This window comes from Sphaeramia orbicularis, chromosome 3, assembly GCF_902148855.1.
Source record: "Sphaeramia orbicularis chromosome 3, fSphaOr1.1, whole genome shotgun sequence".
Lineage (NCBI taxonomy): Eukaryota > Metazoa > Chordata > Actinopteri > Kurtiformes > Apogonidae > Sphaeramia > Sphaeramia orbicularis.
In genome coordinates, this window is record NC_043959.1 from 44,785,866 (window position 1) to 44,805,080 (window position 19,215).

Sequence of the window (19,215 nt, forward strand, 5' to 3'; positions counted from 1 at the left end):
GGGAGCCTTGTCGCTGACCCTCTGGCCCCCTCCAGACAAGGGAAGCAGCTGGACAGGGACCCACGGCTGCCTGGAACTCACTTCCCTTGGGGAGCTCTAAGGAGAAAAGTCCCTCTCTGCCTCGGAGAATGACCAGCTGAGCTTCCACATCTCAGTGTGTGAATGTGCTGTTATGTTCCTGGGTCTGGGAAGATATAAGCAGGATGAGCATGCCTTGGAAATAACTGCAATGCTGTTTTGTTTTTAAGCAGTCAGCAAGCTCATGAAAGAATATCCTATCATAGCCAGATTTTTATCTCATTTCCAACAAGTTCACAAAAAGTCGCCATACTCTCCTCCAGGCTCTGTAGTCAGTGTATATAGTTCCTTCTGTGCATACTTAATTTAGTTTTTACAAATAATCTGCATGAGGAAATTACATCAATATCTGTATTTTGGATAAAAAAGCACAACTGTACACATTAACGCTGCCATACCTTTCATCTCTCCTCCAAAAATTCTGCTAAAACCCCAAAGTAATTCTATTTTAAAACATTCTGTGTTATCTATACTATTAAAAGCACCGCTGTATCTTTGTCATTTAACCTGATTACAGGATCATCATTCACATCATGAGGATTTATTCTTGTAGAAAGTTGACAATAATGCAATGTGTTATATGCATGTAAATGATTGTGAAACTCTCACGCGTGCGCACCCACAGACAAACACATATACTTACTAAGTGCTTATTAATATTGTATGGTTAAATGGGAAATGTTAACATTTTTCCAATTGCCTTGGTGGCCTAATGAAATATTAAACAACTAAAGAGCTTTTGTTTTTTCATAATACTATGAAAGGGTGAGCATGAAATTAATAATATCTTTTTTTATAACTATGAAACATATCTTTGTTTGTGTAGATTTAGACATTTGTGTTAAAACTATAAACATTTTGTTGTAAATTTGCTATATTTCTGACCTGGTTTAAAATAATCATTAATTGTACCTGAAATAATAGTAGATCTAGTAACAATGTACAAGAACAATAACTGGTTGAAACTCATTAACTTGTTATAGAACTGATATTTTTGTGGCTTTTTTTATGAATAAATATGTATAAATCTTATCTTTGCCGTGCCCACTCTCTGCCATTAGCAGTTCCACAGAGACACAGCTTTATTCACTGCTCACGCAATCCTGTTGCTACAGTGCAGCACAGCTCCAGCCAACACACTGCAAGCCCAGATGACAACACAGACAGTTGTGAAACACTAAAATTAACCTAGAGCTAAATAGAGTATGAGGAGGCAATATGCAATGAAATACTGGAATTTTAAATAAATATGAAATTTATTTAAAAATGGTTGAAAACAAAGCATACAATATATACAAAATAAATACAGTCAATTTGAGCCATTCTTATTTTTAATGTTTGGGTTTTCGCTGAGGGTCCCGAACGTATGAGGCGGCCAGAGCTGCACAAGACAAAAAAGAGAATAAAAAGAGAAATAAGACTCAAATATGACACAGATAAAGCACTTTGAGTCATTACAAATGCTCAATTCCTGTTGTAACATTTTCACTTCCTGGGCACATTTTGAGTTTATTATGTGTTCGACTACATAAAAGATCTTGTTATTTCATCAGCTGTCGTCATACGGCCTCCAGTAGAGTGCCGCTGTCCAATCAGATGGACAGAAGGTTGGCTGACCTGTTTCCAGGGTCATGGTTGCTATGACATCCAGTAACATGACAACACAGCAGAATGGAAAGCTAGACAATATGTTGTCCAGGCTTTGGTCAATCAGACACACTTGCTTTGAACTTCCAACTGACTCATATCTTAGAATTGTGCTTCTAATGTGGGTCTGGTCTAGTGTAGTGAGAAAACAAATGAGGGAAAAAACACATTTAAGCTTGACTAGAGCCTTGACTAGTTCATCAACACCTGAGAGATTAAGTGCTCATACTGGATGTCAAAAGCAGTCGACTGATGGCGAAAAAAAGGCATTTTAATATTTTGGAATTCACTGTATGTGCACGTTCTAGGGTTTAAAATGCATATAAAACATACAGCACACATGCTCTGTTACCTTTAAGCAAACACGTCCTCGAATGAGAGCATAGGGAATTGGGCCATAGCTCCTTGAGTCAGTAGAATTCCTAAGGTTATCCCCTTCGAGCCAGACATGGCCTTTTGGAACCTGAAAACATTATCACGGGGAAGTAAAGAGGGCAGATAATGATTAATATGCAGATTGTTTCACCCCACACCAAAGGAATCACAAGCATTACTTAACTTTTTAAGAATGTAGATCTATTATGCAGTGAAGATCTACCTTAACCCCACCCCCTACCCCCTAGCCAGTTGCCTCAGTCATCGTTCCCCTCCCTCCTCAGCCTATCTTAACATCAACCTGCCTGTCCCTCTTTAACCCCGTACCGTCTTAGGAGAGGGGTCATGGGTAACGGGCAGGGTCGGGGGGGATTTAGGAGAACTTCAAACGGGGTCATTAGGCTGTTGGCTGAGATCTGCGCCCCTCTTACCCAGGGAGGGCAGGGCTAGAGTGGGGCCTGAGATAGCTAGGGAGAGAGAGAGGGAGAGGGCTAAGCTGCAGCTAGCAGCAGTGTCCAAGGGTCTCCACCGCGGTCCGACCTGCCAGTGGGGCGGTCATCCAAGCGGGCTCTAATTCACAGTGACACCAATTATGATTAATCTCATCACTTTAGGAGAGTAGGCTTGTCAAGGCCCTAATTAAGTGCGCTGTCCCCCCTATATGTGCAGACAGGATCAACAACACATTATATTGTCATAATGGGCATCACAATCCACGAGTCTATTTTTGTGTTGCCTAACTTTTTAGCGGCAAAAGTCCTCTGGAGGAAAGAAGATAACATGAATAATGAAAAAGAATATTACCTACAACGCAGTGACGTCACATCATCGCCTTTACCCGTATTTCTTATTCCTATCACCCAGCTCTCTGATGAGAGTCTCCCGTCCTACTGTGGGATGCTGCGTTTTGTTTCATATTCGATAATTGAGACAGATGATGTGACATAATCATGAGCCAGTGACATGTTGACCTAACATGAGGTAAACAACTCGCTGAATAACGACGACACAAATGAATATCATTAAAGGAGTCATCGGAGAACCATATGTCAGCATGCTGGATTCCCACCATTACACCTCATTAACATGGTAACATATGCTGGCTCCCAAGCACAGGAAAAAGAAACACCACCGTTTGTCATCTGCCAAACCAGAACCCCCTGTTTCTCCTCATCTTTGTTGTACTCGTGCAATCATCCAAGACACAGGAAGAGTTTGCAGTAAGAAATTTCATGTTTGCTCCAGAATTGGATGAAACCTCTGCAGAAGAGAAAACTTCAACAAACATACTTCAATACTACCAGAAGATGGAATATGCTTTTCCTTCTGTTTTGTCACTTGGGTTCTACTGGGCTTATCCACAGAGTCAAATCACTTAAAAGGTCAATCAATGCAACTGACAACTCCACAAGCAAGTACTTTCATTTAGAGGGTCATAAAACAAATGACCTCATACACATACCCAAGCCTGAACGCAGACAAAGATTTCTTTTAAGGATCAAGCAGGCAGTGTTTCAGAAAAGTGTGAGGAGGAGAAGAGGTCTGAAACTCGACCCGTTGTACTGTGGCCACTGTGGGGATGAAAGCTTATGCATATCACCTTGCAAGTTGCAGGTGTGTGAACAAGGAAGAAAAACATACAGTTTTAAGTGGAAGGGGAGACCAAAAAAAGAAGACAAGATTGCTGGAAAAAAGCAAAACAAAATATGACTCCTGATTGTGTTTATTGATTTCTTGCAATTAATATCAGACGTTTCTTAAATAAATGCATTTCCGTGAACAATGCATTCATTATTTTAGAGCAGGGGTGTCAAACTCATTTTAGTTCAGGGACCGCATACAGACCAATATGATCAGAAGTGGGCCGGACCAGTAAAATACTAACATAACTATATATAAATAATGTCAACTCCAAACTTTTCTTTATGTTTTAGAGTGAAAAAAGAAAAATGATATTTTGAAAATGTTTACATCTACAAACTACCCTTAAAAAAATTCAAGAAAACAGCCATGAACAAGCTGAAATTTATTAAGAAAAATAAGTGCATTTTAAACAATATTATGCATCAGTTTATCATTTACAAATGTGCATTACAACGTACAGATCAAAGTGGATCTACACGTACACAAAATATTTAGTAACAGGCAGAAAATAGGTAAAATTGCACTTCTTTCTCTTATGAAATCTGATGTTGTTCAAATTTGTACAGATTATTCACATTTTTGGGAAAGGATAATTTGAGAATGTACACATTTTCATGTACTTTTACTCGTTTTACACTAAATCGAAGAGAAATATTTGGAGTTGTCATTATTTAGAGGTTAATATGGTAGTATTTTACTGATCTGACCCATTTTAGATTGAATTGGGATGAATGTGGAACTTGAACTAAAATCATTTTTAATACCTTAAAGGAGTGATATTTTGCTTCTTTTGTTTTGTTTTTTTAATGGAATTATACCTTTTAAAACATTTCCTTGTGGTCTACATAAACTGTAAATGCTATGTTTGGGTCTGAATTCTTCCTTAATTCAACTCCACAGGTCCATCTTCAACCCTATTTCTGACTAATGACACCAGAAAGGTTGTTTTGAGCGCTGGCCCTTTAAATGCAAATGATCCACTTCAGACCCCACCTCCTCCAGGCTGTTGGCTGTGCTGGTCTGTCCCTTTCAACCAACATCTGAACATTTTAGGTAATTGGCTCGAAGTTTGGACATATTTTCAGTATGGACTACAACCGCTGCTGCTTATGGCGAACTCTGAGAAATGTTTGTCGGAAGTCTTGACCTTATATGTGCAAATGTCGTGACATAACTAGTTATAGACGTAACAAATTAAGCAGGAATTAAAACAGGTTGTAGAAATCCACTCGATTTTTGCCAAAATGAATATAAAGATAGCTTTGCAGCACCTGGAGGGTTCAAATTCAAACTTTTTTACACAAATACATGTGCCAAAGACTAATAAAAGTGGGTTTAGCAAAATATTTAGTGTACATTTAGCATTTTGTAAATTCATCCTACATTCTGGCAGGCCGATTTTAGCCCATGGGCCGTATGTTTGACACCCTTGCTTTAGAGCAAACTCCTGATTTTGGTAATAATTAAAATGTAATCTATAGATACAATTTTTTACAGACAAAATCTACGTAGGCCCAATATCAAGCAGCAGTATCTAATATGGAGCTACTTGGATCAGTTCTGCAAGAGGCTCTGCTGTGATGGATGGCAGAGACTGCACCCATCCTGTGGTTATAGATTGCGTCGATGCAAGGCATTGTGTACCTGTCAGAGACATGTCGAGAAGAGCTGAAACTGGAGCTCCTTCTCACTGTGAAGGTGTGTTTAACAGCCACAACATTACAGTACTCATTATGTTAACATGATTGAAGTGGTGAATTATGTTCATCTTAAACGCGTACAGGCTTATAGAGTTCACCTTTCACCATCTTGCTCCGTCTATCTTTACAGCGTGAGACGAATGAGAACATGTCATTTCTCTCTGCTCTCTCTCTCTCGGTTCTAATATTAGGGATCAAGTGTCATTGTTTTGACACAATAGTTCAGACTCAGAAATGATTCCTAAAAGGTGACAGGGCAATTAGTCTGTTGTTGGATCTCTTGAGGGTGGAGAGGACCTGTATGTCTGTCAAAAAGCAGAGGTGATGACAGCGTCTAACACCGCTTTCTAAAATTCATCTTCCAGGTCCCCCCGTAATGCTTCACACCATCCTAAAACTCACAAACAAACACGTATATCCTCTAGGAAAAACAAACAAAAAAAAGGTCTGAATTTTGTTTTACTTTTTATTCTAAAGTGGGTATTTTCTCAATTAGTTCAGTTAAGACTTTACTCCTGGACTTTAAAAAAACATATGCTCAGAAACAGATAAAACCAGAGCCTCTCAATCAAGCTTCTCATATTATTTCTGCACCGAGTTTGTGTGTTTTTGGGACTACCAGCACACTGATGAAAAATGTCTCAATAGAGGCATTTTAACAGTCTCGAAAATTAGCAGTATTTCAGCAGAATGTGTAAATAACTTAAGCAGGTCATTACAATAGAACAAAAGCCATGTGATGTTGTGACAAAACAGGCAATACAACATTTAACAGCTTCTAAACACAATTCATGAGGCAGTTTGATTCACCACGTGAACTGATGTTGATTGAAACTAGGTTTGAACAATTCATCAAAATACGTTGTCAAATGCAAAATAGCCAATACAGCTCCAGATTAGAGGGGCTGCATTTTTCCATATAATGCATTACAATACAGTACTCTATTAAAAATGAGGTATTCCAGTGCTATAGCTGGTCTATGAATCATATATGTAAGGAAAATACTTGTGTAATATAGACGCAATGTACATAAATAAACAGCTTGTAAGTGTCAGTAAGTATTAATTATTCTAAGTATTATACATGTATAAGTAGTATATGTATTATGAGTAAATAAGTATAATTTTAGTTAGAAAAATATCCTCTTATTGCAAAAACACATCTCTAGTCATAATATAACTAGTGTGTTTGATATATCTTATATGTTCAGCACTAATTCAAAGCCCTCTATTACGTGGTCAAACACAGTCCTGTACCATCATACTATGACTGTTGTGCATCAAACCACAGCAAAATGTCATTACTGATTTTGTAAATGGTAAATAAGCCATGCTACCATCACTTAATCTACAATTCAAAAGGTTTTAATTAATCATTTCTGTCTAATAGAATGAAAAACCAGGTGGAATTCATCATGCTGTTTTTGTCTTCTAAAATTCCCCAAACCAGTGATTTGTTGATTCCTAATAGTTAAGTTACATGATATTCATAGGGTGTGTGAAGGAGGGTATTGTAGTTTTTTTTTCTAAATTGTTGGTATGTAATTATTATTATAATGTGAATTAACTGTTAACTTACACCCGTGGTAACACCACCGTAAATGTACTTTGCTTCTATTTTTCAACACATATTTTGGTTAAATAATGTAAATACTGTTGAATGAGTTTGTTATAATTTGGTATAAGCCTATCTGTTCATTGTCTTGGTTTGAAGTTTAAAGACAGGAGTGAGTACTTCAAACAATGTTAAGATATTCATGAGAAATGGGGGTGGGATTAAATAAGTTTTCTTCTTCCCACTCCTTTTCGATAAACGAATGTATCTGAAGTATTGTACCTGCATGTATTCTGTTGATTATTTTGTTGTACGCAGATCCTTTGTGTTGTAAATGCTTACTCGCTTGAAATAAATGAATAAATGAATGAATGAGGGTCCATCATCAAAACAGAGCAGAATGGAAAGGTTTTCCGCCATTTTCCACTGCCAGTATGTGAGTGGTTTACTGTCACTGGCTCATTTAGGTGAATGAAAGACAATAAGCATCCCTACAGAACAAATCTTCTCTTAATCATGATTAAAATTTGAAATAAGCATGATCCCAAATTTACTGATCAAACCAAAAACATAGCTGGTGTCGATCTAGTGGTGATCTTAAAAAAAGACTCAAGCTGAGATCATAAAACACAACTCAAAGCCCACTGCCACACGTTCAGTCCATGTATGTGAAAGGGATTCTAATACAGAAAAACACTTTATTTCCTCTTTCATTTGCTGATTGACACTTACAGGCTTTATGTTTTATGTTAAGTCTCCCTGAAACTGCTCAACGGCTCACCACTAGTCTTTAAAACACACAACAAATACAAAAAGATGCAGCATAAATGCAACCTTTGGTTTGAGAATGTATGTACACACACACACCCACACACACACTCACACACACCTCCGCCCACCCATCAGTCTGTCCATTCGGCTGGCACTAACTCTAACAGGCTTCAGAGAGATTGCAGGCCTGAGCTGTGGGCGTTGGGGAGAGTAGTAATAGAAAAGCAATGACAGTGGTTTCACCAGCAGAACCCCTGCTCACTCTCTGGTTTTATCACTGTTCTGAGGAAATATAGGTGTTGTCAAAAGCTAATATTTTGACCAATGACACAAAATGGATGTGTGCTGTCCAAAATGTAAACAACTATGATGTCTATAGACTGCGGCACACAAAGAAAACCTTTGACAGAGATGGTTTTGCATTATGCATGATGGTGTTTGCCATTTTAGGGTGAAACAAACTATCAGGTGTTTTGTTGGGAACTAATGCTCCATTCATTCGGTATTTGACTGTATATTTGTACGTTTCTCTCCCAAAGACACAGAGTTGGTGGGAGTAAAAGTGCCACAAGGACCGTCACTTGGTAAAGCAAGCAGTCCCAGCATGTATAAGAAAAGCAGAAAATATGGGCTTGTGTAACATAATCATACTCACATATGTGTGCGTCTTGAAGACATCTGATGGGGAACTTGTACAGATCTTGTCACCCTCCAACCCAATTACCCTTTTACAAATGTTCATATTTGGGTCAAATGGACTCTTTGCAATTACTATATCACCCCTAAAAGGAAACATAGAGAAAGTCAGTCAATTTGCAACAATTAAAATTAATTCACATGTTTGTTAGACAATAACAAAACATATTGAGGGGCTAAACAGCAGCTAAGTATGTTAACACAAATTTTAACTGTGTAAATTTCAATGAATGTATAAAGTGTAACCCACTTTTGTATTTTACAAAGATGGCGACTCATTCGTTCTGAGAAGACAACGTCATGGTTGACAATAGTGGGTTCCATGGATGGGCCAGAGCACTGAAAACACAGAAATAAAAACATTTATGCAAAAGGATAAACTAAAATATATATTTATAAAAGCATCATTTTGATAATATCTGTATTTTTCATAATACAAACCACCACAAGTTCTCCAATGTATTCAAAGGCACAATGTCCGATGCAGCCATACTGGATTGTGTAACCCACAAATCCCAAAGTCTTCCCCAGAGCATGGCGGAACATCTCCACCTACAGCACAAAACACAACTGTAAATACAACAGCAAAGTCCATACATGCTTCAAAGTGTATCAGTGTAAATTACATTCACTAGTGGTATAACAACTTATCTCATCCTCCCTAGCATGATTTATCTGTTCTGGGTTTGCAACTGGATGCTGGATGAGACCCACATTAAAACAGAAAGAAGAAGATAAAAGTTTCTTGACAGTGCAACTTGGCAGACAGAGTAAAGGACCTGCTCCATCGGTGAATTTATAGAAGGACTCATTCTAAGATAACAAAAGCCCCCATGATTCTTATTTCCAGATTACACTACAGTACTACTATATTAATGCAAACATAACTGTGAATGCTGTACTGCTTTTCTGCTGTTACAACCCCATTAAAGATACAGTAGTGAGGGGATAATTCATTGGCTTATCCATTTATGGTAGGCTTATGTCCTTAGCAGGACTTTTAAAAACAAAGGCTCTTTAGGGTTGAAGTTAAAGGTGTGGACAGGGTTGTCACAGATGGCCTACTGCTAAAATGGCACATTCCCTGGTGTTTCATTCTCAGAGACTCAGCAGCCGGTTAACACCAGAAAACTGCCCTGAACTTTGCTCCTGTGTAGGATGGACCAATCAACACCTTGTGCTCAGGTGATGGACAAACATAGAGGCTGTGACACTTCCAGCCAAGCAGCTCCCTATGATCTGCAGCTAGTCTCTGACACTGCGCTGCCTCCACCGCCATCACAATCAGTAGAGTGGTTATCAACTTCTGTCAGCACCATAGAAACACAAAGACGCCCAGTGCACGCAACCACTCGCCCTGCAAACACTCTGACACACAAACACGCGCAAAGACTATCTGTGTATCTTCTGAGCAAACATCCCGGCCACACTTAGTTTGTTGACTTTTACTCAAGCTGCAACCTGCTGAATGGAAAGAAGAAAGTAAGTTAATCTTTACTCAGTCATGCACAGTGCATACGCATGCACACCTGCATACACAAACATACATTTACGCAAACAGGCTGGTAAGTGTATGTTTAGAAATACACTGATACAGCGGGGCTTAGAGGTTAGCTTGCACTTCAGTTATAGCTCCTGCTGCCTTCCTGCCAGTCCACCACAGATTAAAAAAAAATCTTTTTCTCTATGCGCCCTATTCCTTCTGTCTCTTTCCCTCTTCTCTCTTCATGTCTTCTCTCCCTCCCAGGGTATTATTAACCAAAGTAAGCAGAGCGGAAACCAAAGCCCCAAATCCTCAGAGCTCTGGGAATGACTTCCCAAAGATGGACACGGATTAGTCCCCCAATTTCTCCCTTGCCCCACCACCTCCACCCCCCTTCCACCCCAGGTCCCCAACAGACCGGGTGTCAGGTGGCTCTCCCAGCTCTGCCAAAGGTGTTACCCCTAATCCCATTACCCCCCTCTACTCTTCTCACACATACACAAACACACACACAATGCTCTCTCATTCATGCCAACTATATTCCATCTATTAAACCCTCTATTTATTCTTCCATTCCTTATATGATTTGTCTCTTTGGCCTATTCGCCGCCATCCTCTCTGATCCAAAAACACCAACTTCATCCTTTCACCTCCCTGCGAGCTGTAACTCCGCTCTTCCCTTTGTTCCCCGATCGCCCTTGGCAACCCTCTGTTTTTCAATGCCACTGCGAATGACACCACTCGTGCAGGTGATGGGGGACATATATATACGCCCAGCACAGGGCCCAAATGAAGTGCCCCTTTGCAGGCAGAGCTGCCTCACAAGGAAGTACAAACTCAGTCCTCTCCCAGCTGGTACAATAACACCTCTGGCCCTATAATTCCTCTGTTGGGAAGCAAGTGGCCTAAAGGTTAATGTGAATCTCAGGTCTGCACTAAGGCGACATGTTCAGCTCTATTTGTCTCGCTCTCAGCTTCTTCCACCGGCATCTCTCACATTGCGCTACTGTAATGTACTCTCAGACATGATCTCACATGTGCTCTTCCTTCTGCTAGGCTGGGGATCAGGGATCTTTGCTAGCACTCATTCGCAAAGCACAGTGGACAGCCTCCAGTACAGCTGCCCTCATATCCCCGTTTCATCCCCCCCTCCATTCCAGCGTGCATTCATCATAGGTAGGGATTAAGGGACTTTGCATAACAAGATCACACGGCCAGTGACTGATATCAAGAGAGTCCATATGCAGCCGCCTGGTTTTCTGAGGCACCCTCTGTCATTGATAGTGTGTGCATGTGTGTTGTGTATGTGTGTATTTGGTGTGAATGTGCACACACAATAGCATTACCTATGTGTTTCATAGAAAGTGTATATGTGAGCTGCATTGACTCCTATGGGATTCAGTATGAGGTGGACAGACATCTACAGAGACCTCTGATTGGATCTCTAATTCGTCTAATTCCCCCGAGCACAGGAAAAGCAAACCCACACTACAGCCGCTAATACCCACTGCATGTGTGTGTTTGGAGTGGCAACATTAATTGAATGCTGCATTACAGCTGTAAATTAACACAAAGTCTCTCTGTGTAATCCAGGATTACACGGCAAACATGTTCATGTGAAAACAAAGAAAGTCACTGCAGCCTTCTCCGCAGAACCATCTGTAGCCACCGGCCCCCCGCGGTCAAAGCTACAGTGCTACAGTGGGGAAAAGAGGGGGATCCCAAATGAATAGCTACCGATAGAAACACCTCATTGTGTCTTTAACTCTGTGATCCTCTTACTGTGGAACCCCATTCACTTACAGTGTTAAAAAAAAAAATCACAGTAGATGAATTTTTTTTTTTTTCCTCTTCTTGCAATATTGAGTGAGCATTATGTGCAGCCACAGTACTAATGCCTATCAGTGTGGGTATACAGCTGTCAAAAGCAAGGCGTATTTCCATTAGGCAGGAATAAAGAGGGTTTCCAAATGACACAAACAGTCATGTCTACATTAAAAAAATAGGACCAAGGGTCCTGTAGTCCAATGACATATTTAAAGACACTAACTGACATTCGTTTGACCTTTCAAGGTCACTCAAGGTCAAAGGTTAGGGCACCAAATGAAAGCCCATATGTGACTTCCTATCTATTGCCAATAGTAATTGTATCAATATCTTCAACTGTTTAAGTTACAGTACTTTGAAATTTGTCTGATTATAAACCAACTAGCGCGCTGACCCGTGGGGATCCACAGCTTCTAATTGTGGTAGTTTTTATGCTGTTGTGTATTCATGCATGCTGTACTGCACTTGTCCAGCAGTCGCTGCTATAGTGTTCTGGGTATAGCAACGTGATTGTAAGGCTATTGTATTCCAAAATTACTGATATCTCCCAAAATATTGGTCCTATTTAACTTGCTGTTTTTGCTAGTCTGTTCCTTGGCCAAAAATACATAAATATGCCAAACTGCAGCAGTCATTCCTTTCCGGATTTTGTGTGAATCCCCAGACACACATACAGGCACGCAGACACACAGAGGGTAATTGGCTTTTAAAATATAGATGGGGATTTTTAGCATTTCAAAAATTCATAAAAAAATTCAAAAATCAATATTTTTCAATTATTTTAACAAACTTGGTAGACCTTGCCCCAAGGAACCTCTGCTATGAATTTCCATTGATTCTGGCTGACGGCTTTGGAGAAGAAGTTTCTTGAAAAATTGTGTATGGATGGACGATGGACGACGGATGGACAAGAACTGATACCAGTAGTCCATTGGACCTTCAGGCCATTGGACTAATAAAAAAGGACACTTGGAAAATGATTAGCAATGGAAAGACTATTGTTTTTTCATGTAAGCTAATGCGATCTTCAGTGTTACAACAATACAATCAACTAAGCATTAAAGGTATAAAGAAAGTGTCAAATTATCAAAACAGTACATACAACCTTTGTTAGTTTATGCGAAAAAATAACTATAGGACACCACATGTCATCACTACTTCAAAGAAATGTTCATATTATATATATGGAAAAACCCCTTTTACATATGAGCATAAAATCTGTAACAGCTATTTTTAGGCAACACAGTTCCATAATTCAGTTGTAATAATTCCAAGTGGATCCATGTATCAAAAGCATTAGTGTTTTCACACCTGAATTTCGTTCCGATTCAGGGAGTGATGTATGACAATGTGTTACAGTGTTGCACATCACCTTGTTTTGGTTCATGTTCACACTGCTCCATGTTCCCAACACCACACCCATCTAAACAGGTGGAAGCCACGTCCCTTCATGCGGTCACTGAAAATCTTGAATACTTTGGAGTTTTTCGTGCATGCTATTGAGCATTTCCAATTTATGCTCATCTTCCCAAATGCCAATGAGGCATTCTATCTCTTCCTCGATCCAAAGTGCCCCTTGACTCATTTTCTCCACTTGCTTATCCGGCAGCTGACGAAAGGTATGAAGCTCATTAGCCTACTATTTATGTCTGGTAGTGGCACTTTTTCGACAGAGCCGCTTTGCTTTATGGTAATGTTTGCAACATCACAGCGTATCATACTCAGAGTTGGGCCTGGTTGTAGGTGGGGGAGCAAGAGGGGGCAATGCCCCCTAAACAAATGTCCTGCCCCCTCAAATTAAAGTTTCTGAAAATAGGAAAAAGGAAAATGAGCTGCTCAGCAGTTGGAGACTTAGAGGAATTAGTAAAGTGTCTTAAGTTTTACTTTCACTTTGTATGGTCATATGATCTGCGCGTGGGGTATGTACGGTAAGGAACGCTGAGCCCACCTCTTCCAAGCGGTCTCAGCTCGGTTGTTTCATTCCAAAATGGAGTGTGATTACTGCTTTCACACATGCCCAATCGAACCAAGCCAAAGACTTGTTCCGGAACAACGGCTCCAATCAATCCAGGTGTGAAAACACCCTTAGTTTCTTATTACATTTAGATTATCACATTATATTAATGTTGTGCATCTTTCTGTCTTGGACAAAAATGGCAAGACTTTAATATTATTTTTAAATGAATAAATAAATTAAACACACAAATGTAAGAAGTCAAGGAAAAAAATACATTGATGAACAATAAAATAAAGCCAATAATAGACAGAGATAAGTCACACTGGTGGCACATATTGAGACCTTGAGGAAATATTCAGATAAGAATGGCTGCTACTGGCCTCTAGAGATTTGATCCTTCCATTGGCTCAGTAGTGTTAATTGATATACATGGCCAGTCTATTAGAACCACAAAGAGAAACTCAATCCAAACAACACACAAGGGCCTTGCAGTGGACTCCTTACACAACTAAATTAGGAAAACATGGGCTGAGAGAGATCTGGGCAACAGGGGAGCTAAGAGGCTTACAAGCCCCTTGTCAGATATTCCTCTTCTCCCTGAGGATCCCAGATGGAAGGGAGTCTGGAGAAGCAGGCAGCACCAGAGAGGGGACGAATCCCACCTCTGATGTCTTCCTCTGGGCAGCAGACGGCAGAGGAGGGTGGGGCATTAGTCCTGTTGCGCAGAGTTTGATTTGATCTTAATGTGAGCTATAAAAAGGAGGAGGTCTGGCTACCAGGGGGGTCTGTTTCAACTATCAGTCCAATCAGAGATAATCCTGCTGATTTAGACAGAGACACCTGGCTGGATGGAGAGTGACAGATGTAAAAGTCCCAGTCACAGAGTACCGGGTCTAGCCCCCATCTCCTCTAGGTCTGCCTTCTATCTGAGGCTTAATTGAAGCAACTGATCTCCATATTGCTCTTTTCATTGTTGCTAACGGCAACACAGCCGTGAAACAGCTGAGCAAGGTTACTATTTGAGGAGCTGAGGGTTTAAACCTACAATCAATGGGTCAGCCAGAGCAAATAATAGCCAAGTGATATGAATACAACTGCTATGAATTGAAAGGAAGTGTGGGTTGACAGAGTCCCTAGCCAATTATACTGAATGGAAAAAAAGAAAATCAGTCACTAAGCCGTATTGTATTGACCCCAAGTGTATGCATGGTGCTGGCCTAGAATTGAAAGATCTTATCTACATTGTATCAGATTCACAAAGGAGTTCATGCTTTGCCCTGATGACAAAGTGTGACGTATTGAAAAACTAACATTTATCCAACCTAACAATAGAAATCTTCCTTTTATATTACACAAGCTTGTATTATGTAATTTTCATCTAAATATGACTTTTTTGTGTTTTATTCAGCGTCAATAAAAACATTTCAGCTAATGAAAATAAAGCTATACAAAAAATACATGGTGTTGAGAAGATGGAAAATGTCAAATCCTTACAAAAATAACAATACAAAATCTACTCTACGCTTATTGTACTCATGCCCTTAGAATATTGCTTTCCTCTCAACGTTAAAAAAACAAATAGAGTACATGCAGATGATAATCTTGCATCCCCCAGACACAAGAAGTCTACTGCTTCTGCCGTTTCAACACTACTGGCAGAATTAGACTGAAGTAACCAAAACAGTCAAACCCGGAAAAGTCTGACATGTTATGACTGCTGCCATTATATAGCTCAGCCAGATACAGATACAGATAAATCTGACAAAAACACTGCAGAAAAACACACATGCACAGATGTCACACTGAAAAAAAGGGGGATTATGTTATTTGTATAATTAGGCTGCCATGTTTACACTACCACATGTGTGCCGTAGAGCCTTGAGGTTAAATTGGGATTTAAGAGAACTGGAAAATTAAGTGAGCAGCATTGTGCAGAGGATGCAGACAAAGTTTCCATAGCAATATACTACATCCTGCCTCCTGAAGCAGGCTCTCCCCCATGTGAGAAGCAGGTCAGCCAGCGCATCTTATTTGTCTTGTATAGGCTTTCCACAATGCCCAGCGTTGTCAGTCATGATATATTCCCTTGGTCTCCTGTCAACACATATAAATCTCAACACTGCTGTCAAAACAGCAACAACTGCCTCTGCTGAGAGCATTTGTAAAGTGAGCAGTTGGACGATTGCTTCCTCTGGAGCCTTACAGTATCCTGTGATCTTATGCTGCCTCTGGCCTCTGTCTGACACACAAATGACAATATACGGCTCATTTAGAAATTACACACACTAATCCAACAGTATCAATAGTCGACATTACACAAACGACAACAGCCTTTAGACTGTCATGCTCAATCTGACAGAAGAATCCAACAAATATGCAGACAAGGTACAGAATCTTTTTCTGAATGGAATGTTATCCAATTTTATTTGTAAAGCATTTTAAAATAACAGTAAGGTTGGACAAAGTGCTGTACATATTTGCAATAAATAAATATACATATTACTAAGAAGCAGAGTCATTTATAAAGGCAGGCAATAGTTTTTTTCTTAATATTGTGACTTCTGCCTTATTGTTAACAATCTGCTTCATTAATTAATAAGCGTCTACCACAGCAGTGCTATAGCTTGTATTGTAATTTTTCTAATTTTTGTATTAAATTACGGAAGCGTATTGCATTCACATGAAAAAATAAAAATTGGCTCTGTTAATTCAGAAAAACAGAGCCGATTTTTATTTTTTCGTGCGAATGCAATACGCTTCCATATTATATAATTCTAGGCTTTTTTTTTTTTTTTTTTTTTTTAGCTCTAAGTGATTAGTGACGATAATATGTGAATATGTGAACCACTGTAGATCAAAATGATATCAAATACAGCACTAAATTACATAACAGGAATGTTTGACAAAGCCAAGGAAGATTACAAGGAAATTATGATAAACAGTGCTCCTTGATCTCAAATATTCAGTTTTAATTGTGATAGTGTATGATGCATATCAGTTTCAAAAGCAAGACCAGAAATTCATAATCTGGTCACAGAAGTTGAATGCGTAAAGCTGGCGTACAGAAAAAACGTTACCTGTAAGGGGGGACATTTGTATACTCAATCAGTATTTGGGGGAATCAGTTTAAGGCTTGCGGTGGTTTCTATGTAATAGTTACTCACAGTCTTATGGTCCTGGTGTTTCATTACCAGATAGATTCAGGACCACTTTTGACATACAGCGGATCACTGTGTTGTTGAAGGTACATGTGTGTCCTCACCCTCCCATCTGCTGTCCTTTCTAAACTAGTAACACACAGCTGTTTGAAACTCCAAATTCATACAGATTACAGTTCCAAAATTAATCAAATCACAATCTCATTGTTAGCTGATGATATTTTGGATTCAGTGACACTGAGCAGAGAGAAGTACTTTGAAAAATGAAAGTAGTTTATATATATATATATATATATATATATATATATATATATATATATATATATATAATTTTATTTATTTATTTATTTTTTTTAATTGTGGTTCCAGTCAAAGTTTATGTTTATGGTGGAAAAATACACACTACAAATAATTAGGTTTCTGTGCATTTCCCTTAATCCTTCAATAACTAATTGAGTAGGTTAAAATCAAAATTTGGAATACTGTCCATAATAATCAAAATATGACTTTTTGAGTAAATTGTACAGCCAGTTATTTGCATGCACACTAGAGCACCTTAAATATGTAAAGGTACATGAAGCTCTCATTTCATTGATATCGCTATTGTCATGATAAATATTTTATTACTATTATTTACCTCAGTTTTTATGAATCACATTGTGTATGTTAACTTTGTAAACTCTAACATTGTTTTAACAGAGACTTCAAATATGCACATTGCCTCTCCCTCCTTGGATTACTTGGTATCATTTTTATTATTTATCTATTCTTTCCATTATTTGTATGATATTCCACATGCTATGACCTAACAATAGAATCTGTGACATAGATTTTGTTTGATTCTCTTTAATTCACAGACACTCATCTTGACAGAATAGAATAGAACAGAATTGAATAGAATAGTAACAACTCATCAGTGCATCACAAAAACCTCTTCAAAGTAAAACCAAAACAATTATACTTTTATAGCACTGGTTAGATGTGATCAAGTATTGAAAAAATTCCTGGTGTCATAGTATTGCTGGATTCCAAATTAAATTTCAACAGTGTCAGTGCACGTTACACAGATGGCTCTTATATTATTGTTATTTCTCACACAAATACATGACTTCAGGTTATGGTAGACGGCCTTTTGTAATGCTGTAAAACTGTAACTGAATAAAAGTAACAATGAGCTGTAATGAGTACTGTAATTTGTACTCCCCCCCCCGCCCCCATTTTTATTGCTTGTCTGACACATAAAGACCCAAACAACCAATGGCGACCAAAATCATCTACCAATATAAAATGTTTAATACCTTCTGATCCATTAAACCTATCAATCCATGTAAATACTTGGTGTAAAATGCACCGTCATCTTCTAGCACAACATTGATTCACCAGTAAAACCCATGGAGTTTGATGAATGACAGTGGATGGAAACACTTGGTTTGTGTTCAGTTAATGATATATTTTGCAGAATAAGTCACATTTTCTTCATTTTTCACTGCTTCTGATATTGTGACAATTAACTTTAATCTGAGGTTTTATGAATGTCTACATTATCAGTGAATTAAATATGAGAAAATGCCTGATTTTTATTATAGAGAACAAAATACAGAGGATAATAGTATAATAAATGGTGATAAATGACTTAAGAAAGGTTAAATAGAAAGAAAAAAAATCATTTGGGAACTGCCACAAAAGTAACACTGGGTCTTGATGGGCTAAACTTAGCACTTTAGACAAAAGTAATTAATGCATTTTGTACAGAATGAAAACATTATTGCTTTAATGACAATTAAAGTGGTCCGTAAAGTACTATGATTTATGATAGATTCTTTTGTATTGGCAATAATTCCCTGTTTCTGGCTTGACATGCTCTCTCCCACATCACTTATTTTTCTATATTTGCCCTCATAAAACCAACAGAATAGGACCGAATAGATTACAAGAAGTACAATAAATAGAACAGTTCGCCAAATCACTACGTACTTAAACTGAAAGATCAATTGCAAAATAAGTGGAGATTCACTCTTGTAAATAAATGGCCTGCTTCTGTCGAATTATTTGGGGTTTTCATAGTTATACATGAAGCCAGCAAGGTCAAAGCAGTACAAAACCAGACCCAGTGTATTAAGGCGCTATAAAACGACTTGAGTATTGCGAAGAACCCAATAAACTTCACTAATTGTTTTTAATCATACCGGAAAATAAAGCAATAAGAGCAAGCATGTCGAAATCAAACGTTTACATACCTGTGATAGTGTGGTTCAAAGCTCCGACCATGCACTTCGCATATACTACTTCCTGTTGACAGCTTCATCAGTCGACCCAGCAATAAG

At 38.6% G+C, this 19,215-nt stretch overlaps 1 protein-coding gene across 1 annotated transcript; it reads right to left on the reverse strand.

Moving 5' to 3' along the window:
• Positions 1 to 1,302: 1,302 nt before the first annotated feature.
• immp1l (inner mitochondrial membrane peptidase subunit 1) lies at positions 1,303 to 19,194 on the reverse strand. Its single transcript, XM_030129721.1, has 6 exons — positions 19,129 to 19,194; positions 8,908 to 9,018; positions 8,717 to 8,805; positions 8,426 to 8,552; positions 2,078 to 2,188; positions 1,303 to 1,459 (listed from the first exon to the last, which is right to left on the reverse strand). Exons 2-6 carry the CDS (start codon positions 9,010 to 9,012, stop codon positions 1,388 to 1,390), a joined length of 504 nt encoding a protein of 167 aa, XP_029985581.1. The 5' UTR covers positions 9,013 to 9,018; positions 19,129 to 19,194; the 3' UTR covers positions 1,303 to 1,387.
• Between the last annotated feature and the right edge of the window lie 21 nt (positions 19,195 to 19,215).